Raw genomic sequence first — 22,754 nt, 5'->3', positions numbered from 1 at the left:
CTGGGACAATTGGGCTTCTCTCACGGTTATGCCAAGAGCACAAGAGGATAAATCCAAATACACGAGCACATCTCAAGCCTCTGCTTGGGTCACTGTCATTAATGCCCCTTTGGTCAATGCAAGTCAATGGCCAAGCCCGAAGTTAAGGGGTGAAATGTGCACACTGCCCATGGTGAAGCCACGAGTGGGTGTGTAATCCTTGTACAGGGCCTGAAGAATTGGGACCAATAATTTCAACCTTCCACCTGGTCCATGGTTCTTCACATTCTGAATACATGAAAAAGGAAAAATGGGGAGGTCTAACACACCACACACACACACACACACACACACACACACACTCCCCTTAGCTTTCAGGAAGTTAGCATATGCAGAAACTCAATGCTGAAAACATCATGAGGACTGGGGTAGTTCTGGATGCCATTTCTTATCTCTTGTCTGTGGAGTTTCTTTCAGTAACTATCCTGTTTACCCACATTTGTCCTTGTTCCTAATAATGCAGACCTCAGGTCAGGAGCTCTGATGTGGCACAGGCCATGTTGTGTGGAAGCCACTCGTTGGGAGTTCTTTTGAGTCAGTGCAGTTCCTTTGACTGGTTTCCACTTCACTGTCAGGATCTGTTCATTTGACCTCCAGTTTCCAACCCTCCACTGGGGCCTCTGTCACGGAGCTCAGGCTTGTGATTAGGGAGGAGCTAGTGGGGGTCTCACACAGAGGCCAGCTAGCCATCCAAAGCCCCTAGACTCTGCCTCTTCTCTCCATCTCCATGGAGCCCACCTTGTCCGAGGCAGCAGCATGACCTGCCTGGCCCGCCCAACCCCTCTGTCCCTCTTTCTCATCCTCCCTCACCTCCCACCCACACACCATCCATTCTCCACCCACAGCCAACCATCTACTCATTTACTGGCTTCCCTGGGCACCCATGCTGTGCCAGGCTCTGTGCCAGACCCTGGGTGGGGGAGCAGTGAATTCACCCATGATCCTTAGGGTGTGAGATGATTAGAGTGCAGTGTGACAGAGGCTAAACAGAGGTCTCTGCTGGGGTGCTGGATGTGGGGGGCTGCCTAAATCAGACCTGTGGGTAGGGGGGAAGGGCATGAGCTGAGCCTCAAAGTCCAGTGGGCGCTGGTGATTCAGACAGGGAGAGCAGTGGCTGGGGAGAAAGGGTGGTCCCTGTAGACATGCTAGGGTGGGCAAAGCCAGCGTGAGGAGCAGTTGGGCGGGGGGGCGCCTCTGAAATAAAGACATAGGAAGGCCTCGAAGGAGAGGAGTTTGGACCAGGGCAGAGAGGGTCGGCTCTGAGTGGCACTTTGAGGTGGCCTCTGGCTGCAGTGGGAGGCTTGGGCTGGAGGAGAGGAGATGACCCCCTAAGCCATTTTCCTCTGCATCTGGAAGGAGCCAGCAGTGTTGCCCATAGGCATCCCTCCAGGGCTTTGAACCTCAGGCTCCACACTGCACTGACATCCATTACATCATTTCATCTGCCCAGCATGCCCACGAGGTAGATGCTTAATTCCCATTTTACTGCAGAAGAAACTAAGCTCCAAGAGGTTAACTGAGTTTCCTAACACCATGGGTTCAGGGGCAGAACACAAGAATAAGACCCCAGGACCGCCCAACTCTGAGCTCACATCCTTCCCAGCCTGCCTGCTCAGGAGGGCATGGTGACGTGGCTTCGTGGATGGTTCAGAAACTGGGACTGGGGCCAAGGCATTGTCTGAAATTTCCACTTGCACCCTGCCCCCCCCCCATTTCCTATCACTCTTCTTGCTTTAGCTCTTTTCACTGTTTTGCATTCTATATACTTTACTGATTTATCCTGTTTATGGTGTCTCCTATCACTAGTCTGTAAGCCCCATGCGGGATTTTGGCTGTTTTGTTCACTGCTGCATCCCCAGCAGCTGGAACAATGTAGACACGTAGCAGCTCTTCAGCAGACACTTGTTGCAGGAACGAAGGAGATGCCTGGTTCCGGCCTCACCCCTGACGAGTCTTGAATCAGGTTCTCACATGAGTTTTGCACCTGTCGAATGGTGTGCACAGCTATCCTCCTCTGGCTTATTGGATTGGTCCATCATTTCTGTGAAATTATTTTGAAAGGCAAAATGCATTATACCAAGATGCGATAGTAATTTAGAATTGAGAGGGACTGCAGATTTCCGGTCCATCCCCTCCCTTTATAGCAGGGAGCGTGGAGGTCCACTGATGAGCTGGTTAAGGTGAGGACCCCTGAGACGTCTAGCCCTGTGTGTCTCTCCTGGCCCGCCCACACTCTTCGAGGAACCTCCACTATGGCCTCAAATGGAATTATTACTAACAGTGACCATTCCATTCACAAGCAAGGGAGACATTTGGAAAACATTTAAATTAAAGTTATTGAAGAAGCACAATGAGACCTCTTCCTCTAACTCAGCTTTTTAAGATGGAGTTCATTTTGGTAAAGATGGATGTAGATGCAAGTTGCTTTGCAGCCATTTAAGGTAACAAACTCACAGATGAGTTACGGAGGTGATGGCTTGGAGTTTATTAACATGGCAGTTCCTGCTTGTCACCAGGCTGGGTTCCCAAAGTCCCCTTGGCAGTCAGATCCTGTCTCCTCTGCCCTCCTGTATCTACTTGAGAGTCGTCACTTCTAATCTGACTTTGCCCTAGCGCTCTCTTCCACCTTCTGGACCAGTTAAGAGTTGACGGGTGATGTTGTCACAAAACATCCCATCAGCGGGTATGCATTTTACTCTACAATTCTAGGTGAGAAGTGCCACATTCCTCAAGTTCTCTCTATATCATTTCATCTGCTCTGCACCCCGATCCTGTGATTCTGGCAGGATGTGCCATCTGTCTTTTTCAATTCCTCTCCTGTGTCTCAAGGTCACAGAAAGCCCCCCGACACCCCCACCTAAGAAGGTATCTTCTCTTAGCCTCGTGAGGTCTCCCCAGGCCGTGCGGTGTCTGCCTCTGCACTCCCATGGCTCTGTCTCCTCTCTTCCACCTCTCCCGGAGTCTTGGGTCTTGGAGGTTTTCTGGCAATGCTGTCACTAGGCATGTTACACAGAAGCCACTGAGTCAATGAACAGAAAGGCTTGGCTGACTTTTTGGGCTACAGAGGGGAAAATACTCAGGGCGGCTGGAAAAACGGCTAATTATATCTTGATAAATTATCTCCCAGCAGCCAGTCCATTAAGAGTTATAAAAGTCCCCAAGATGTACTAAAATAAGAGATTCTGAATTCAGATTCATTTTACTGCTCAATTTTAACCAAGATCTGCTTTTCTCTCTGTTTTTATCCGGAGAGAAGTAAAACCTTGACAAGGCTGGGATCCTGGACTTCAACTTCTAGTCAATTCCTGAATCTTAGACCATGGATCCTGCTCAAATGCCCATCTAATTAGGTTAATGACGTGAGTGAAGCCCACTGAGTTTGGGGGGCGGGGAGAGTGAAGAGGGGCGGTCCTGACACCTGGAGCTCAATGGCTCTGGGTGAAGGCTCCTCAGCGCCAGGCTGAACACAGCCCTCAAGAAAGGCCAGAATCAGAACCGTATGTGAATTAGAGGTCAACGGATCCTGTTGTCTTTTAAACACTGACGGCCAAAATGGCATGGACTCAAGAAAGCTAGTCAGTGGTGGTGATGGGGAGGGGCAAGATCCCCCAGCTGGAGACCCCTAACTCTATATGCTCCCAGGCTTTGAGGGGCCTGGGTGCTGGGCCTGGCTCTGCTGACTTCACCCATCCACCCCCATTCCTCTGGGGACAGGAAGAGAACTATCTTTAGGAGTGAAAGTCGGTCGGAGTTGTCCCAAGGGAATTTTGCGTCCTTCCTTTCCTTGGAAGGCGCTGGTGCCCCCTGGAGGCAGCTGGTCTCCCCTGCAGGCCACTTCTCTGCAGAGAAAGGATTCCCACGCCCTGGCTATTTGCATAACTTATTTTCTCCTTTTTGTAGTAGAAGTCACGAGGAGGTCTAAAGATTATACAGCAAGATATAACTCCCAAAGAATAAATCTTTTATTTAAAAAATAACTCATTTCCGGATGTGTTTTGATTTGTGCCACTTCCTCAGAGAGAAGAATTTTTGGAAACCAGTTTTGAAGGGGGGGTGGGGTGGAGGCAGTGCATGCTGGGAGGAGGGTTGGGGGTCTTTAAATTCGACTTCTTCCCGGCTGTCTTGTGTTTTCCCGGAGACAGGAAGCCAGCGGCCTCTGTCACCTGCTATTCTAAACTGCTTGGACTAGGAAGCTGTGTTCCATGCCTGCGCCCTGGTTAATAAGGCAGCAGGGAAGTCCTCAGGCGGGGCAGCCGCTAACTCTATAAGGACCAGGAGGTGTGAGATGGCGCCCTCTGTGGGCACGAGGGAGACAGGCTTCCCTGCCCAGGAGCGTGTTGGGGCTGCATCGTTGTCCTTTGTGAACCGCGGCCTCTCCTTGCCCTGAAACTGTGTAGCATAGCCAGGGCCCCAGCTGACACACAGACGTGGCAAGGGGCTGTGTGGGCAGGAACCGGGACCCGGGACGCGGGAGGCAAAAGGGTGAGAGAGTCGGGAGAAGAGGTGGGGTTCTCTCCTGCTCCAGCCCAGCCTTAGAGAGGAGCCACGAGGTCTTCCAGGGCCCCCTCACACTCCTTTCTGGATGGAGCATCTCACTGCTGTGGGGCTGGACTCTGCTGCCCTGGGGGTTTGGGCCCAGTCTTCAGCAGGGATCTCGAGGGTGAAGGTCACCATTTTTTTCTCTCTCCTAACTACATAGAGTCTGGTGGAGGAGTGGCTTAGTCCTGCCACAGCACACCTGAACATGGGCCCCCAGCACCCAGAGCCACCTCCCTGGACCCTGGCCACCGTGGCCCTGTGCTGCCAGCCCCTTGTCAGGAAGCAGAGGTATCCACTGTGCCCCCTCCTGACCCTCTGCCGCTCACATCTGGTACCCCGGGTCTCCTCTGCCTCCACGGCTTGCCCATGGCTGGCCTGCCACCCTCTCGATGCCCCCTGGGGCGGAGGCAGGAGGAGGAGATGGGCCCAGGATGCCACTGTGTTGCTTTCTCCCCGTAATGACCCTATGCCTGCCTACCTGGAGTGTGGTCCAGGTTTGATGAACCATAGGGTTCATCCGCTGGTCCTGTCCTGCGCCAGAAAGCCGGCTTCGAGTCCTCTTCAGGTCCTTGATAATCCATTTGTCACTCACATTGTTACCACACAGCCCGGCTGGAGTCGTGTGGGCCTGCCGGCACCCATGGGTGCAAGTCAAAGGGGCTGCCCTCAGCCCTCCCTGCTCACTCCTGACGGACCTCCCTCCCCACCACAGCTCCAGGAGGGGCAGAGAAATAAGACGCCTTGGGCATCACATAACAATGCCCTTTCAGTGGAGAGGGGCCCCATTCATTCATTCACGGCCTGCTGACTTTCCTCTCCAGGGGACAGGCCTGTTTGGGGCTGGAAGAGCAGAGAGCAGGGCGAGTTCCCTTCCCTACAGAACAGGGGGAGACTGATGGTGCAGAGAAAGACAGACACTGTGGTGGGGGTGCCCCGGGGACTGAGGAGATGCAGAGAGAGAGGTCAGGGGGCTTCATCTGACTGGGTGCCATCTGAGCAGGTCCTGGGGAGCAAGCAGGGTTTGCCAGTGAGAAGGGGGCATTAGGAAGCGTGGACAACCTAACACACCACAGGCCCTTTGTCGAGGTTGGGGTCCAGGTGTCCACAGGCCAGGGGTACCCTGGCGGTTGGGTGATGACAGCCTGGCCCAGCCCCTCTCCCTGCAGGGCGGGGGGCGCCTTGAAGGGTCCTCAAGCAGGGGGAGACGTGAGAAGGTTCTGTGGCAGAGCAATGGCCCTGGCTGTGGCAGGGGCACAGATGGGGCAGGAGACTGTGGTGGGGATTCAGGCATGGAGCCAGAAGCCCAAGACGAGGGAGAGAAGCTGGCAGTGGGGCCCAGAGCAGAGTGCTGTTAACTCAGGTCACTCATCCTGAGTCCCGATGATGTGGGCACAGGGTGGAGGGGCGGGGGGACAGAGCAGAGGGAGTCGGGAGTGGCTTTCAGATCTCTGGCCTGATTTCTGGAGGGAGGGGTGACTCTGTACGAGATGGGGACCTGGGGGCAGGAATGGCGGTGGCCAGGCAGCCCTGGGGAGGGCGGGGGTGATAAGCTCATTCCGGGGCACCGAGAGTTTGAGGGGCCTGCAGTCCATCGGAGCAGAAGCTGCTGGGCAGCTGTGGGTCCCCTGGCTCTGCCTAGAGGGATTTTGTTTTTCTTCTTTTTTCTCCAGTCTTCAGTCTCCAAGCAGGTGACAGTGCAAGAAGGCTGAGGTCAGGAAGCTTGACCCTTTCCCTTGGCCTGCTCACCTCTGTGCCTCTTCTAAGACCAGGCCCAGGACCTATTCATGATGTGGTGGAAACAGCGGGCGCCTTGGAGCCAGACACATGTGGGTTCAGATCTCGTCTGCTCCCTCCCCAGCTGCCCGAGACAGTGCAATTCGTTGTAAGAAAACAAGCCTGCGACTGATTGGAGCAGAAAGGGGTGTCTTGAGCGGAGCCTGGGCTGCCTACTGTGTGTACGGGTAGGCTAGGGGCCCAGGCTGGGCAGTGGGCGGGACAAGGAGCTACTGGACAGGACCTCAACCACGGTTGGGCCGGGGAAACACCTCTTGGGGGCGCTGCTGCTCCCGCCCCTGCTGATGGCAGGCATGGCCGTGCTGCCTTGTACACTGGGCACTGGCCAGTCTACTGTCCGGCTCCCTTGGGTCACTTCCTCCAGAAAAAACATCCTGCAGAGAAGCCTCTGATTGGTCCAGGCAAGACCATGTGCCTGTACCCCACTGTCAGGGAGCTGGGAAAGTGGGTTTCCTGAGGTCTAGCTTTTAGTGGGGAAATGAGGACAGCTGCCATTGGCTGGGCACTGGATTAACTCATTTAATCTTCATAGCCTCAAAGGTGCTATCACCTGTCCTATTGTACAGATAAGGAAGCTGAGGCCCAGAGAGGTGAAGTAAATTGCTCAGAGTCACACAGCTGAGAAGTGGCTGGACAGCCCTTCCCACCCTGTGTGCTGAAGCCAGAACCTGGGCTCCCAGCCACCTCACTGCTTCTTCGTCTGCTGCCCACAGATTCATACGTGGAGTGATTCCCTGAATGTCCAGAGGGGTGCGAATGCTGGGTGGCCTAAAGGAGGACGACTGTCCGCTGTGCTAGGTATGTGACCCCGGTGAATTGTTGAGGTTCTCTCAGTCTCAGCTGACTCCTGCAGAGATGATAGTAACGGTTGTCCACGTGCTGTGAAGCTCTGAAGAGACAGCCGTGCAGGTCCCCCAGCCTAAGGGCTGTGCCGCCCCTTCCGCTATTGAAGACCCGCCAAGATCTTTGCCATCTGCGAACCCTACGGCACCTCGCCCAGCACCTGCCCCGGGAGAAACTGTCAATCACCCCAGTGGTGCACATCAAGGGGACCCAAATTCTGTGAAAGGAAAACCCCCGAAAAAAATTAAACAACCACTGCTGACCGCTAAGGAATGGTTAGTGACTCACTTATACAATTTATTTTATCTGGTTTACTTTATTTTTCGAATAATGACTGCTGCCTTTGAAGATAATGATGTATGCTCATTTTAGGGATTTCAGAAAAAAGGAAAAGAATGAAGAAAGCTAAAATATCCCCCCTGATTCTGCCACCTAGAAGGAACCATTGTTTGATTTAGGGGATCATTAGAAAGCCGTGTGCGTGTGCTCGTGCACATGTATGAGAGAGAGCGGGGAGGGAGGAGAGAGAGCTCCTAGAATGTAAGCACGGAGAGGGGTCGCACATTTGCCTGGACATTAACAGACATAGTAAAGAAAAAGGTGAGACCACAGTGCACAGGCTGCTACTAAAATTCAATCCTGCACTGAGTCTTCCTTGACTTTATCAGGAGAAGGAACTTGAGTGAAATCTTGCCTTTGGCTGGGGTGCTCCTCTTTAAACAGGGCGGGTTCAAGCTTTTCCAGTGGAGAAACCTCCCCGCCCCCGGTGTTGGTGGTGGCCCAGAGGCGTGCCCAGATCCCAGAGCTCTCTGGGGTCTGGGGAGGGGGGTGGTGAAGTAGGGCTGTGTGGTGAAGTCAGCCGGGTGCCATGGGGGAAGCTGCCTGTGACAGCTGCAGCCTGGACTCACCGGACAGCAAGGCCAGACGGCACCAATACTTCATCCTCGCTCGGACATCGTAGAGCCTGGGGCTCCCAGAGCACTGGCAGCGGCTGAGGTTCCCTCCACCCTCCTGGCCTCACCCCCACCGTGACTTGGGGCAGGGCCCTAGAGGTCTCTCACTTTTGGGTCCTAGTGACTCCAGCAGAGCAGGCTTGTGTGGCTCCCAGGGCACCAGCCAGGGGCCTTCTTCACCCCTGGTCTCCTTGTCTCCTCCTGGGGTTTGCTCAGCTCTGGAGGAGGTCTTGGGGTCTGTATGCTGCCAGCTCCTCACCCTGTTAGGAAAGGGCATGGTGACCAGAGGCAGCACAGTGAGAGGCTGCACTTGGACAAATAGGGCAGGCACGCATACCGCCGCCCGGGGCTGCTCTCCCTTCCTCATGGCAGGATGCTGTGTGGCAGGAGACCTCACTTTAGGGTCTGTGGCCGGAGCTGGAGAGCTTGGAGAGAAGCTGGAGGAAAACGCAGACTTGGTGCCCCATATTCACGTGTGTTCATTGCGCGTCCTTCGCCTGGGCACCAGGTGCCGTGCTGCGTGGCCGGCAGCAGGAGACGAGGACAAATACGACGACTCCTGCCCCTGAGGGTTATGCAGCAGGGTGGGGACAGAAATGATCCCAGGGCAGAGGGGGAGAGGTGCTATAACAGGAAAGACGCAGGTGCAGGGAGGGTGAGGTGGGGCCAGTGTGCCGGGAGAGTGGACGTGCGTCACCTCTGGGCCTGTGCTGTCCCACACGGGAGCCACCAGCTTCCAGTGGCCCTGAGCAATAAACATGTGGTGCACAAGAATGGGCATGTGCGCTAAGTGCAGCCCACACGTCAGATTCCAAAGACTTAGGGCAGTAACACCTCATTCGTAATAATTTTTAAGTTGAGTATGTGTTGAAATGAGACTGCTGTGAATCTAGTGGGTTAAGCGAATTATACTATTAAAATTAACTTCACCTGTTCCTTTTTACTTTTCTTAAGTGTGGCTGCTGGAAAATGTCAAGTGACACGTGTGCCTGGCATCTGTGGCTCACTTTGTGACTCTATGGGACAGAGGTGCTCTAGTTGACAGCATGAGGAAAAGGGGTTGGCCATTAAGAAGCATGGGTGTGGGCAGATCCGGACTTCCGCTCCCCAAGATAACTACAATGGAGGGGTGGCCTTTGAAGGGGGCCAGCTGCTATCCTTAGGTGTCCAGAGAGGATACTGGCAGTGGTGAAGAGACTGATGGATGAGGCTAATCAGAGCTCAGCAGGGCCCTTTGCTGCCCCTCGGGGGCCTCAGGCAGGACCACATGCTGGAATGCCCTTGGGGTATGGCCCAGAGGTCCCGCCCACCCCGGGGCTCTGCTGAAAGAGGTCATCCCGGCATCCCTGCAGGCCTGGGCTCCGCCTCGCCCTCAGCAGAGTGTGCTGGAGCATCTCCTTGGCTCTGGTGAGGGCGGCTTCAGCGGGGACAGCCACGTGGGGCACCACGCCCACCCCTTCCCAGGAGCTGCCATCTGCAACCCCCACTGAGCGGGCCGTGGGGATGGTGAGGTAGAGGTCGGTGTCATCCACGTGATAGGTTTGCGGCGGCTGGCAGCCCCCGCTGGTTACCTCCCCGACGACCACTGCCCGCCCCAGCCTCTTCATGATGTAGGTAAATTCCTCTGCAGCGCCAGCCGTCACGCTGCTGGTCAGAATGACCACATTCTTCTTGGAGCCGTAGCGTTCACCTGCAAGACAGAAGGCCCTTCAGCGTAGGGAGTCAAGGCATGACCCGGGGGCACCTGCCTTCTCCATGCTGTCTGTACCCTCCGAGAGAAGGGCTGAGATTTAGTTCTGCGTCCTTGTGTCCACCTGCAAGTCACTCCCCTTCTGTGAGCCCCAGTTTCTGCATCTGTAAGACGGGGATATGAATGTGTGCCCAATGCCCAGCATGCATGTGCTTGAGAGCTCCCTGATGCACGCTCTTTTATCGCCAAGTAATGGGAAAAAGCTTGACTTTCCTGAGTAAAGGGCGTGCTTCCTCTTTACGAATAATTAGAATGCCTAAACTGACCCTATTCTCTTTTCACTTTGGACCCTCGGAGGAGCCAAATTTGTGGCTTGACAACTACACTCAAGGACAGAGACGCCCCATAGAAATACAACATGAGCCAGAATGTGAGCCACAGATGTCATTTCAAGTTTCCAAGTAGCCACATTAAGCAAGTAAAAAGAAACAGATGAAATGGACTTTAATAATGCCTCATTTAACTGGAGATAGCCAAAATATGTTCATCTCAAAATGTCATCACATGAAATTATTAATGAGATATTTTACATTCTTTTTTCTCATACAAAGTCTTCAAAGTATAGTGTGCACTTTACACTTCACACGTCACAATTTTTATGGCCATGTGTGGCATGTGGCTCCCATATTGGATGTTGCCTTTCCAGCACCCCATGATCTGCAGATCTGAGTTTGTTTTTAACTCCTGGTCTTGAATTTTTGTTTGAATTCAGAACTCTCCTGGTTCTGATTTTTATTTGCATTTTGCAATATTATTGAATGTGTGTCCTGGATGGTCCCCCCGAATCCTTGTGTGATAAGGAGGTATACAAATGGAAACTGTGGGTGCTTTTCTGGTCATAGGTACCCCCTCCTTGGTCTTCCAGCCCCCCTTTTGTTGGGTGGGATCACAGCTTCCTTAGTTTGCCGAACCAGGCATGGGAGATGGTATGAGGCTGACCACCCGGGACGGGGCTGGGAGAGTCATGCGTGGCTCCACGGAGCAAGGGGCTTGCATGGCTCTGGGCCCAGGGCAGGTAATGGGGGACCCCTCAGAGTCCTGAAATTCCTTCAGGCAAGTGTGTGCAGCTGCTGCAAAGAGCTCAGGGAAGATGAATACGGGGAACCCCATGGGGTTTGGTGATGGACAGGGGGACCCTTCTTGTTCTGCATTCACCTTGAAGGCTGATGGTTGTAATGGTGAGAATGGGGGACCTTTTGGTTTTAGACAAACCAGTGTTCAAATTTTGGCACTTTCATTTTGGTTTTAGTAGCTGAGTGACCTTAGACAAGATATTCAACCCAGTTGAGACTCATTTTTCTCCTCTAGAAAATGAGCATAACGGTATGAGTCTGGGGGGGATTAAAGATCTTGTGTACAAAGGGCACAGCATAGGAGACGGGTTTGATATTCCATTTACTGTTACTTTTACCCGAACCTTAGCTATCGTTCCCTATTTTCCAGAAGCTTCTAGAATGAGAACAGGAAGTAGCAGCTTTCTCCACGCACCTGTGAGCTGAGAGTGGGTCCAGAGCTCACTGATGGAGTCGTTGGGCCGGCTGTAGATTTTGTCCAGCAGAATCGGAGGGCCTTCGTCATAGAAGAAGGAACACAGGGCGGAGATGGAGGAGGTGGGGCCACCGATGTTGAACCTGAGGGAAGGAGATGGAGGCCACCGAGGGGCTGAGCTCCCAGTGAGGCCCTTGGTCCCCCCGGGAGCCCTGGCTCTTTCCCCTGTCGAGGGTTCCAGTTCCAGGCAGTCTGCGTCGGGGGCCCCTTCCTCCTCCTATTTAATGCCTTGGTCAGCATTTCCCAGAGTACAAAACTCTTGAGAACGAGAGACTTTGTGGTCAAATTCATTTAGAAAATACAGGCACGCCTTGTTCCATTGTGCTTTGCTTTATCGCCCTTCACAGATATTGCATTTTTGACAAATTGAAGGTTTGTGGCAACCCTTTGTTGAGCAAGTCTATCAGCACCATTTTTCCAACAGTATCTGCTCACTTTGTGTCACTGCGTCACATTTTGGTAATTCTGGCAATATTTCAAACTTTTTCATTGTTATTATATTGTCATGGGGATCTGTAATGTTTCTATGGTAATTGTTTTGGGTGCTATGAATTGTGCCCATGTAAGACGGCGAACTTAAATGACAAATGTGTGTGTTCTGACTGTTCTCCCGACTGGCTGTTCCTCCGTCTCTCTCCCTCTCCTGAGACACGACAATAGTGCAACTAGGCCAATTAATAACCTCCAATGGCCTCTAAGTGTTCAAGAGAATGGAAGAGTCAACGTCTCTCAATTTAAATCAAAAGCTAGAAGCAATGGAGTTCAGTGAGGGAGGCGTGTCGAGAGCTGAGACAGGCCGAAAGCTGGGCCTCTTATGCCAAACAGTTAGCCAAGTGTGAATGCAAGGGAGAAGTTCTTGAAGGAAATTAAAAGTGCCACTCCAGTGAACACACGAATGAGAAGAAAACAAAACAGCCTCATTGCTGATAGGGAGACAGTTGTAGTGGTCTGGACTGACGATCAAACCAGCCACCACATTCCCTTAAGCCAAAGCCTAATCCCGAGCCAGGCCCTCACTCTCCTCAATTCTGTGAAGGCTGAGAGAGGGGAGGAAGTTGCAGAAGAAAAGCCTGAAGCCAGCAGAGGTCGGCTCATGCGGTTTAAGGAAAGCAGCATCTCCACAGCATAAAAGTGCAGGTGAAGCAGCAGATGCTGATGCAGAGGCTGCGGCAAGTTCTCCAGAAGCTCCAGCTGAGATGGTAATGAAGGGGCTGCACTGAACAACAGACTTCCAACGCAGATGAAACAGCGTTGTATCGGATGATGCCATCTAGGACTTTCACAGCTAGAGAGGAGAAGTCAGTGCCTGGCTTCAAACTTCAAAGGACAGGCTGACTCTCTCATGAGGGGCTGATGCAGCTGGTGACTTTCAGTTGAAGCCAACGCTCACTTACCATTCTGAGAATCCTAGGGCCCTTAAGAATTACACTAAATCTACTCTGCCTGTGCTCTATAAATGGAACCACAAAGCCTGGATGACAGCACATCTGTCCACAACATGGTTTACTGAATATTTGAAGCCCACTGTTGAGACCTACTGCTCAGAAAAAAGACTCCTTTCCAAATATTACTGCTCATCGACAACCCACCTGGTCGCCGAGGAGCTCTGATGGAGATGTACGAGATTAACGTTGTTTTCATGCCCGCTAAAACAACATCCACTCTGCAGCCCATGGATCAAGGAGTAAATTTGACTTTCAAGTCTTATGATTTAAGAAATACGTTTTGTAAGGCTATAGCTGCCATAGATAGTGAGTCCTCTGATGGATCTGGGCAAAGTCAATTGAAAACCTCTAGAAAGGATTCACCATTCTAGATGCCATTAAGAACACTCATGATTCATGGGAAGAGGTCAAAATAACCCTCCTGGATGATTTCAAGGGCTTCAAGACTTCAGTAACTGCAGATGGGGTGGAAATAGCAAGAGAACTAGAATTAGAAGTGGAGCCTGAAGACGTGACTGAGGTGCTGCCATCTGATGATAAAACTTTAATGGATGAGGAGTTGCTTCTCATGGATGTGCATGAAAGTGGCCTCTTGAAATGGGATCTACTCTTGAAGAAGATGCTGTGAAGATTGTTGAAATGACAACAAAGAATTTAGAATATCACAGGAACTTTGTTGGTAAAGCAGTGGCATGCTCAGAGCTATGGAACCGTGTTGAGGATGAGAGAGCCTATGCCCGTCCCAGGCCATTTGGATTTGCCCTGTGGTGGGACCTCCCTGGGCCTCTGTCTCCTCATCTGGGAAATGAGGAGTGCCGGGCTGGCTGTGTGTTAGGAGCTTTTTCTGGTTGATGGTCTAGGATGGCCCTGCTGGGTTCAGGGCCCATGACCTCAGCCTCTGAACCTCCAAACCTTGGGCAGGAAGGATCTTAAAGCAAAGCACACCTGTAGGCTGGGCCTCTTCCTCTTTAAAAAATATGGATGGCACAGGTAAGCAGAGAGGGACTTAGCATGACAGTCGTTTGGATGTTCGATAGAGCATTTGAAGAGCAAAATGACGAGAGGTACCACAGGAACCCCCAAGCTCGTGTTCTGGGCACACACCCTGGAGCCCTGGGAGACGTTTCATCTCCCAGGGAGGAAAGCCAGCCTCTGGGATCCAGAGCCACCTAGGGACCACTAAGAACCACGGGAATGTTGCAGGCCATAGACCAGAGCTGGACTGGACACGCCCTCTTGGCCAATCTTAGCCACGTCTCTCTGGCAGCCGGGGGTCAGTGGGGAAGGAAGCATCCACATCCCAGGGGAGCAGCATGCTACTCCTTGTGTGGTGAAGGATGCCCAGGGCAAGTTCTCTCATGGACCTGGGAGTCACGGGAGGCCTGGGCCCGGCCACTGCCCAAGGGCATTCTTCTACTTTTCCCGAGGGAAACTCACTCTAGAAGCTGACACACACCTTTACAGAGGCAGAAGGGCGGAGGCTAGCTGAGAGCATCCCTCTGACTCTCATTTTGTGATGCAAAGAGTTCTTTTTACAACAACAGTGGCTAATTCGCAAATTCTCTCTGGGACTCCGGCTTTCTGGTTCTTGTGACCAGGGTGGGCATGGGCGGGTTTTGTATGATGAGAGGCACAGCCACAGGTGGAGGCCTTGCTGTCTCACACGTGCCTGATCATCAGAACTCCCTGGGCCTGCCTGTTAAATAGACGGATCACTGGGCCTCGTGCCTGGAGCTTTGGACTCAGTGGGGCTGGGGTGGAGCCCTGGAATCTGTGTTTTTAAGGTTTCCCTTCCCCTCCCTCTCCACTGAGTCCTATGACCAGGCAAGTTTGGGGACCACCGAATTAGCTCAGTGATTCTCAGCCTGGAATGCACATTGGGATCATATGAGGAGCTGAAAAGAATCTACAGGTGCTGGGGCCCAACCTGGCCAATTACGCCAGAACCTCTGGGCTAGGGCCAGAGCCCTGATGGCCAGGTCACCTAGCCCCTCTCAGCTCCCGTCCTGTGTCTCAAGTCCTTTCTCTTCCCTCCTAGGCCCGTAGCTTTGACTGTTCTCCATCAGCTGGCCTGGCCGGCTTGGAACCGCTGGCCCCTGGCCCACTGACCTCATGTCGACAATCATGGCGTCCGTGTGCACAATCTTCTTCCAGACGTGCTCCACCAGCAGCTCGGAGACCTGAGTGAGCAGCTCATTGTCTGCGAACATGTCGAATCGCAAGTAGCCGATGTTGTCTTCAAGCACATTCGTGTGGAAGGAGAACTTGATCAGGTCTTCGAAGGCCTCAGGGGAGGGAATCTGAAAGATCGAGAGGTGCAACCCAGCATCAGGAGAGGAGTGGAGCTGAGAGCGTGGGAAAGTGGGCACCTAGGATTTCCTTCGTGTCGTGAGAAATATTGAGGGTATGGGAAGGGAACGAACATTTCTGAAGGAGGCGGGAGGTGCCAGGGCCTTTTCCAATGGTGTCTAGGAAGTTACCCGGTTGGCTGGCCTGGGATGTGAACCTACGTGTGGTCAGCAGCCTCACCACAGAGAGTGCTCATATGTGCCCACCCCACGCCCTGGTGTCCGGAGCTGAAAGGCCCATGGTCTCCACTTTGACTCCCCCGACTTCACCAGACACTTCTTGACGTCCCTGAGCATCCTCCCTGGGCAGGGAGGGAAGACATTCCTGCGCCCCTGAGTCTTTACCAGGGGCCTGGTCTTGTGCTGAACACATTGTAGTCCTTTTCTTCACCCCCACGGCCAACTTGTGGAGGAGACACCATTATCCCTTCTTTTCAATGAGGAAACAGAAGCACAGAGTGATTAAGTAACTTGCCCAAAGCCACACAGCCAGTAAGTGGTGAAATCAGAATCTGAATCTACATGTCGCACCAAACTGTGAGCTCTGACTACGCTGGAAAGGAGTGAGCCGTTGGTTTAGAATCTGGGGACCTCACGAGCCTAGTACAGGGATGGCACTTCCAAGGTTCCCCCAGCATGCCTGGGCCTCTGCTACTCTCTCCAAGGCTGCTGGAGGGCGGCAGGCTCTGTGAGCGGGGCTGAGAGCAAGGAGCTGGCAGGGACCCCACTGTTGACAGGGACACCTGGTCTCCAGGCCCTGCTCCACCCTCAGTCTCAAGCTCTTTGGCCACAGGTCACACTTGTCTGCACCCTTCCAGGCCTCAGTTCCCCTTTTTGTAAAATGGGATAACCATTGTGCAGTAGATGCTTTTGGTGCCCTCAGCCCTTGTCTGATTTCAGCTGCAGCTGGACCCCTGCAGACAGGGCCAGGCCTCCAGCACAGCCCTGTGTCTTTCTACTCTCTGCTTCAGAACCTGCTTCAAGCTGCCTCTGAGTTCGAGAGTTCATGTCTCTGGGGGGGACCCTCAAGCCATCGAGGACTGGCGCTGTTGGGGGGCATTCCTCACACTTGTCAGGGGCCCGTTGGAACCTTCAGAGGCAACGGCCTCAGTCATGCACCCACTTGTCAGCTTTTCCTCCTTTTCCCACTTTCCCTGCCCCCTCTCTGGGCTTCAGCGCCACCTCCCACCCAAATGGCCTGCCCCGAAGCTCTTTGTCTCGGGACCCGCTTTTAAGGCACCCAAGACAGCTGGGGCCTGCCTGCTCACCGTGACTGTGCGGTGAGTCACAGATGGTGGACGGTGTGGAGAGGTGTTGTAAATGCTGCTTTGGATGGAGCTCTCCTCCTACGGGAACCTGGGTGGACCCTGAGGCTGACCGTGGCCCCAGTCTGCAGACTCTGTCCGTCATCCACCCAGCAGCAAGACCCTCAGCCTTGATGCACCTTTTCAGTGTTGCCCAGAACTGCAGTGCTGGTTTCAAATATTTCATCACAAGAGCCTCGTTTAGAATCGCCGGTCCAGCCACCCCCTGGATCAGGCCGCACCCCCACCCAGTGCTTTGGGTGTAGTGCTTCGCGTTGTGGGAGGAGACGAGCAGGCAGCCGGTGCCTAGCGAGGAAGGCTCACCACTCTGGCTTTCTGGGCTGGGCCCCGGCCCCCCTGACCATTCCAGGGTCTGTGTCCAGGCTCCACGCTCCAGCTGCCAGGCAACTGTGAGCCCAGGGCCCCCCGCCTGCCTCCCCGTCTCCCACCCTCCCACTCGTTCACAAGAACTGCAAAGCCCTGAGGCAGGAGAGTGGTGAGCGTGAACACATGCTGCACGTTTCCAGAGGACAAAATCGAGGTGACTTCACGCGACCTATTGACCCCAACACTGATAAGGAGAGGCCCAGCGAGTCCCTGCCTCCCACCCAGCCAAGAGAGAAGCGCCTTCTGCACCAGGGCTTCTCCGACTGAGTTCCTGTGGGTGCCAGGGTTCTACAGAGGTGCTCAGGGACCCCACGGGCATAGGGAGTTGATGGGAAAAGATGGGATGGGTGACAACTTAAACACAAAAGCAAGTCTAGAAGCCTTTGTCCCGCACCATGCACAGAGCCCGGGGCGTGAGGACAACTGGCCAACTCATTCCTGGCACCGTGCGGGCCGAGCCCCCTGTGATTCTCACCTGCATGGGCACAATCCCAGGAATTCGGTCCTTGGCATCCTCGGGGATGTGGGCCGTCTTCAGGTGTGGGTCCCCGGAGAGCATCTGCAGGTCGGCCTCCAGCATCTCGGCTAGGGCGCCTTCGGAGGTCACCCTGGCATAGCGGCTCTGCATGCGGCTCAGTTTGGCAGCCACCTTGGCCCCCAGCTCGGGGGAGGCATAGTTATCGGCCACCAGCTTCCCGGCCGTCTGCAGCACGGTGGGCACCTTGGCGCGCAGGGCCACTATGTCCCGGGCTGTGGAGAGGGCCTCGCTCATGGGCACTGTGATGTCGGGCTCCACTCCAGCCAGGTCCCAGGCCTCGCCTGTGGTGGCGCTCAGGGCCATCTGTGTGGGCATGGAGGCATACAAGGGGCTGCTGCCCACCTGGTAGATGCCCACGGAGAGTGCCCCTCCAGCCGTGGGCTCCCCGATGACAGTGGCCCTCTGCAGGTCCTGCATGGTGTGAGCAAAAGCCTCGGCCGCAGATCCACTGGTGTGGCTCATCAGGATGTAGAGGTCCTTGTGGGAGCCGTAACGCTGGCCTGCCACTTGGCGCACGGTCCACACCTCCGTGACCCTTGAGGTGGCCCTATCAAAGACGGAGTAGAGGTGCTGGTGGGGCTCGGCCTCAAAGAAGTAGGAGCAGAGCAGCGGCACCGCTGTGGAGTAGCTGCCGGGGTTGTAGCGCAGGTCGATGATCAGCGCGGCCGTGTCCACCAGCCTTTGCCACACCAGCTGCACCAGCTGTGGCCCGATGGCCCTCACCGTCTCCAGCTCGGCCATGGCATCGAAACGCAGGTAGCCCAGCTGGCCGGGAAGCACCTCGGTCTTGAACAGAGCCTCAATGAGATAGGAGAGTTCCTCTGGGGAGGGGACAGCGGGAGGGGGTGGGGGCGCCTCTTCGGCCGCGAGCTCGCCCGGGCTGTGGAACACCAGCAGCCGGTGGTCTCCAGACATCTCCTGCAGGTCGGCCGTGAGCTGGGAGGCCAGCGACTCCAGGTCCACCGCTGTGCGGTAGGCCCCCTGAGCCAGCTTGGCTTGCAGCAGGGCGCCAGTCTGCCCGACCACCTCTGGTCGGGCGTAGTGGGCCTCCAGGAGATGTCCTGTGCCCTCCACCAGGGCCCCCAGGTTGCGGTGGAACTCCAGCACCTCCTGGGCTCTGTCCAGGGCCTCCTCGGCCAGCACGATGGCGTCGGGCACCACGCCACCTCCCAGCCAGCATTCGCCGTGGTTGTCGATGAAGGTGAGCACGGGCACCGTGAGGGCCAGGCCGCCCTCGGGCGTCTCCAGCAGGGGCACCGTGCAGGTGTGCAGCAGGCTGCCGGCGGTGATCTCACCCACCAGCGTGGCCCAGCCCAGCGACTGCATGAGGAAGGCCAGCTCTTCGGCGGCGGTGGCAGTGCGGTGGCTGGTGAGCAGGTACACCCCTCGCTGGGTGCTGTAGCGCTGGCCCAGCAGGTCCGTGCGGCTGAAGTGCTCCTGTGTGACGTTGGTGCGACGGTCGTAGGTGGTGAAGAGGCGCACGGGGCCGGGCTCAGGGCCCTGGAAGTAGGAGAGCAGGAGGGGCACGGCGGAGGATGGCCCCCCGGGGTTCTGGCGCAGGTCCAGGATGAGGTGCTCCGTGTCCTGCAGCGGCTCCCACACCTGGCGCACGATGTACGGGCCCAGCGGCCCCAGCACGGAGGCGTCGGCAAAGCTGTCGAAGCGCAGGTAGCCCACGTTCCCCGGCAGCACGGACACCTGGAACACGGCATCCACCAGGGCCTGCAGGGCAGCCTCATCCACGGGCACTGCGGGGGCTATCTCTGGGGGGGCATCAGCTCCAGCCTCCAGCCCGGGAGGGGTCTCTTTGGACCTGACGACCCACACCAGGAGCCTGGGGTCCTCGGAGACAGCCTGCAGGCCAGCGTTGAGCTTAGCGACCAGATCGTCCTCAGAGACCACTGAGGAGAAGTCCATGCTGGCCAGGTGGTGCAGCAGGGCAGGCACGCGGTCCACCAGCGTGTAGTAGTCCTGTAGGGCCTCCTTCAGGCGCTGGATGACTCCTGGCAGGGCACGGCGCAGTGTGAGGATGGCCAGGGCTTTCTCTAGGGCCTGCTCGGCCGGGGTCCCCACACAGGGCAGAACTCCACTGCCCTCCCATGTTTGGCTGCCCCCGCCCAGGGGCCCCAGGGACCTGGACACAGGCACGGTGAGGAAGAAGTCGGACTGGCCTATCCTCAGCTTCTGGAGGTCCAGGGCACCTCCCACGGTCCGCTCGCCCACCACGATGGCCCTGCGCATCTGTTTGAGGATGTAAGCAATGTCCTCGGCCACGCCCCCGGTGTGGCCACTGGTGAGGACCACCACATCCCTGTCGGCACTGTACCTCTCTCCCAGGACCTCGGGCAGGGTCCAGATCTCAGTGGTCGTATTGGAGGGGCGGTCGTAGATGGTGTCCACGTGCAGGACCGTGTTTCCTGGGTGCAGGTAGGAGATGATATAGGGGATGCCGGAAACGTGGCCCCCAGTGCAGTGCCGGAGGTCCAGCACCAAGGCAGAGGTGCCCATGAGCTTCCTCCAGACATTGTCCACCAGGAAGCCCCCCAGCTTGCTCACCACCTCCTGGCCTGGGATGTCGTCCACTCGCAAGTAGCCCACGTCGCCCTCCAGAATGTCATAGCGGATGCCCTCCTGCAGCCGAGCAAGCAGCTCCTCTTGTGTGAGGTTGGTGAGTGCCGGGGCTTTCTTGGGAGCCTCAAGCATGCTGGGCTCATAGGAGATGACCAGCCTAGGGTCGTTCAGGGAGTTTTGCACCCCGGCTGTCAGCACTTGGGCCAGTGTCTGTGGGTCTGAGATGGCCAGGATCTCTTGGCTCTTGATGGCCTGCTCAATGGCTTCCTGCATCCCCATCAGGTTCTCTGGGAAACAGTAGTTGTCCAGGAGGACCTTGGCCATGTCCAGCACCAGGCTCGGCTGGAACAGGTGCGTGGGGCCAGCCAGGCCACAGAGCAGCATGGACAAGATCAGGGCCCATTCTCTCATCATGGGGATCCAGAAGGAGGACTGGCTCCTGTGCAGACGCTCCCTAAACTCTTCACAGCTCTGCACTGCACGGCTGTTGTCTTTCCTGTCCTTCTCAGCCGGCGGACAGAAGGTCTGGGGAGTTGGGGTGCGGCTTCCAGCTCCGGTAAGCCTTTAATCCTGTCTAATGCAAGCACATCAGCCCCGGGGACTGGGGAGAAGGGGCTGAGGTGGTTTGACCCAGAAGGTGTGTTGGACCTCCTCTCACTGTGCCACCTCTGTGTATGATAAGGTGAATAACTGTCGTGTCCTGGGAGCCCCTGCCACGTGCCAGGCACTGTGCTCCATGCTTTATGAGCTGACAGTCCTCACCAGAGCCTCGCAAAGTAGAGTCATTAACCGCACATCAATAGCATTGCCCTACCACACTGTGGGATCCAGGACTCTGGAATTAGGTGGAACGTGGAGGCCTGGTTCTGCCACTCTCTACTCTGTGTCCTTGCAGAAGTGTCTTACTGATTGTGTCGATTAAGTGAGAAAATATGTATAAAACACCTCACAGGGTCAGGCAAGGAGAAGGCACTTGATGGCTGATGAGTTCTCCATGTTCGATATTATCTCTGGTTTACGGCTAAAGAAGGAGAGTTCAGTAGCCAACTGAAGCCCACCATCTTAGGCAGGGAGCTGTGGGGGCAGCGAGAAGAAGCCTGTGGGGCCACAGTCAGCTCAGGCCACACACAACTTGAGTCTAAGGCCGCCGTCCACGTCAGAGCTTGAAGTTTACTCCTAGTCCTGCTAATGCCTCCAGGAAACCCGAGTGGCCCCCTCGACATCTTTCAAACAGTGGGATGAGATGTCTGGACCTCAACACGGGTGTGGTGAGTGGGAGGGTCATCCGCCTTCCAGACACCGTGGGACCCGTGACCCCACGTCAGATGAAGTTAGCTCTGAGATCTAACAGGCGTCCGTTCTTCCAGCTAAAGAAGACCCCCGCTGGTGGGGGCTCAGCCCGCGGCCCACTGCTTGCAGGGAGAACCAAGCCGCAGGACTTGTCTCTCTGGGGTCCCAGATTTCACAGGTATCCAGATCACCCCCGCACCTGCAGGGAGCTCACGAGCCAGTCCCGGGTGACCTGCTGACTCTCGGGCTCCCAGCTCCTGCTCCTTAGCCTAGAAGAGACATGGGTCCTGCTTGTGACGGACTCTCCACAGATATCCAAAAATACCTGCCACCGAGCCTAGAACCTAGAACTTCTGCTTTTAGGGGTCCCTCTGGGGGAGGGCACTGCCCTCAATTAACAGAAGAGCAACTAGGGCTCGGAGTGCTATCGGTGGCGCAGCCAGGGAAGAGCGCTGGGCGAGCGCCTGGCTCGGCCCTTCTCGCCTCCCCCTTGTCCCAGCACACTTCCTGGGCCCTGCGGGCAGCAGGCCAGCGCACGTGTGCCTCAGCAGGCAGCCGGAGGAGGTGGTCTGGGGGACAAGGGGGCTTTCTCAGCACCCTCGAGAGCCACAATCCGCTCTCTGGAAATGATTATCTGAGGATGTTTACCAAGTGGTTTATGAAGGCCAAGAGGTCAATTAGCTAAAACAAACATATTTTTAGCTCATTAGGATTTGTTTAATGCCCAAGTGACATATGGTCGCATCACTCCACCGTTTGCAGCCAATGAACTGAGCCCGATTTATTATAATAATAAGGCCTCCTTAGTCCCCGCCTCCCCTCGGGGCATCACAACTCAGAGCGTACCATCCCGGGCCTCTGAGGGCACGGTTCTGTCGTCACGGAGCCCAGGCAGAGCCTCTAGACCTGGAAGAAGTCTCTTATTGGGGAAAGCGCTGTTCCCAGACCCTTCTTAAAGTGCAGTCTCTGAACGGGACGCCTGGAGCTGTTGCTGGGCTGCGATTTGTGTGGAAGTCTCAGAGCCAGGTCTGCTTCAAGTCACAGGGTGCCTGAGTCAGGCCGTGCCTGCAAGGGGAGGCGAGGTGTCCTCCTGTGGGTGTGGCCTGAGGCCAGAGAGAGGAAATTCTGTCCCGGGAGTCCTCCAAACTCTCCAGGGGACCTGGAGGTGAGGGGGAATGTAAGCAGGTGGCAGCCGGCAGAGGAGAGCATGCTCTGGGCAAGCCCCAGAGTGGGATCCAGGAGGATCTCTACATCTTCCCGTCCGGCCCCTGCCAGCTGTCGGCCCTGGGGGCTGCAGAGTCCCTTTGCGATCTTGGGGTTGAGTCTGAGTTGGGACTGAGTCAGAAGTCCCTGCCTCCCCTCGCTTGTACAAGCACATGGGCACGAGGGGTCAAGAATGTGCGTT

The 22,754-nt window shown here is 55.5% G+C and overlaps 1 protein-coding gene across 1 annotated transcript; it reads right to left on the bottom strand.

Moving 5' to 3' along the window:
- Positions 1-7,527: 7,527 nt before the first annotated feature.
- On the bottom strand, positions 7,528-21,316 carry RBP3 (retinol binding protein 3). The gene is made up of 4 exons (XM_014841499.3): positions 17,426-21,316; positions 15,021-15,211; positions 11,407-11,549; positions 7,528-9,858 (listed from the first exon to the last, which is right to left on the bottom strand). The coding sequence occupies exons 1-4, from the start codon at positions 20,471-20,473 to the stop codon at positions 9,422-9,424; spliced, it is 3,819 nt and encodes a 1,272-aa protein (XP_014696985.3). The 5' UTR covers positions 20,474-21,316; the 3' UTR covers positions 7,528-9,421.
- Between the last annotated feature and the right edge of the window lie 1,438 nt (positions 21,317-22,754).

The sequence above is a fragment of the Equus asinus genome, chromosome 2, assembly GCF_041296235.1.
Source record: "Equus asinus isolate D_3611 breed Donkey chromosome 2, EquAss-T2T_v2, whole genome shotgun sequence".
Classification (NCBI taxonomy): Eukaryota; Metazoa; Chordata; class Mammalia; order Perissodactyla; family Equidae; genus Equus; species Equus asinus.
The sequence above is the reverse complement of the archived record's forward strand: the minus strand, read 5'-3'. Positions and strand labels throughout refer to the sequence as shown.

Coding starts and splice junctions, on each gene's coding strand:
- RBP3 (XM_014841499.3), bottom strand. CDS start 20,473: ATGATGAGAGAATGGGCCCTGATCTTGTCCATGCTGCTCTGTGGCCTG. Junction 15,212..17,425: donor CTGGGATTGTGCCCATGCAG/GTGAGAATCACA, acceptor TCGATCTTTCAG/ATTCCCTCCCCTGAGGCCTT. Junction 11,550..15,020: donor GCCATGATTGTCGACATGAG/GTCAGTGGGCCA, acceptor TCCTTCCCTCAG/GTTCAACATCGGTGGCCCCA.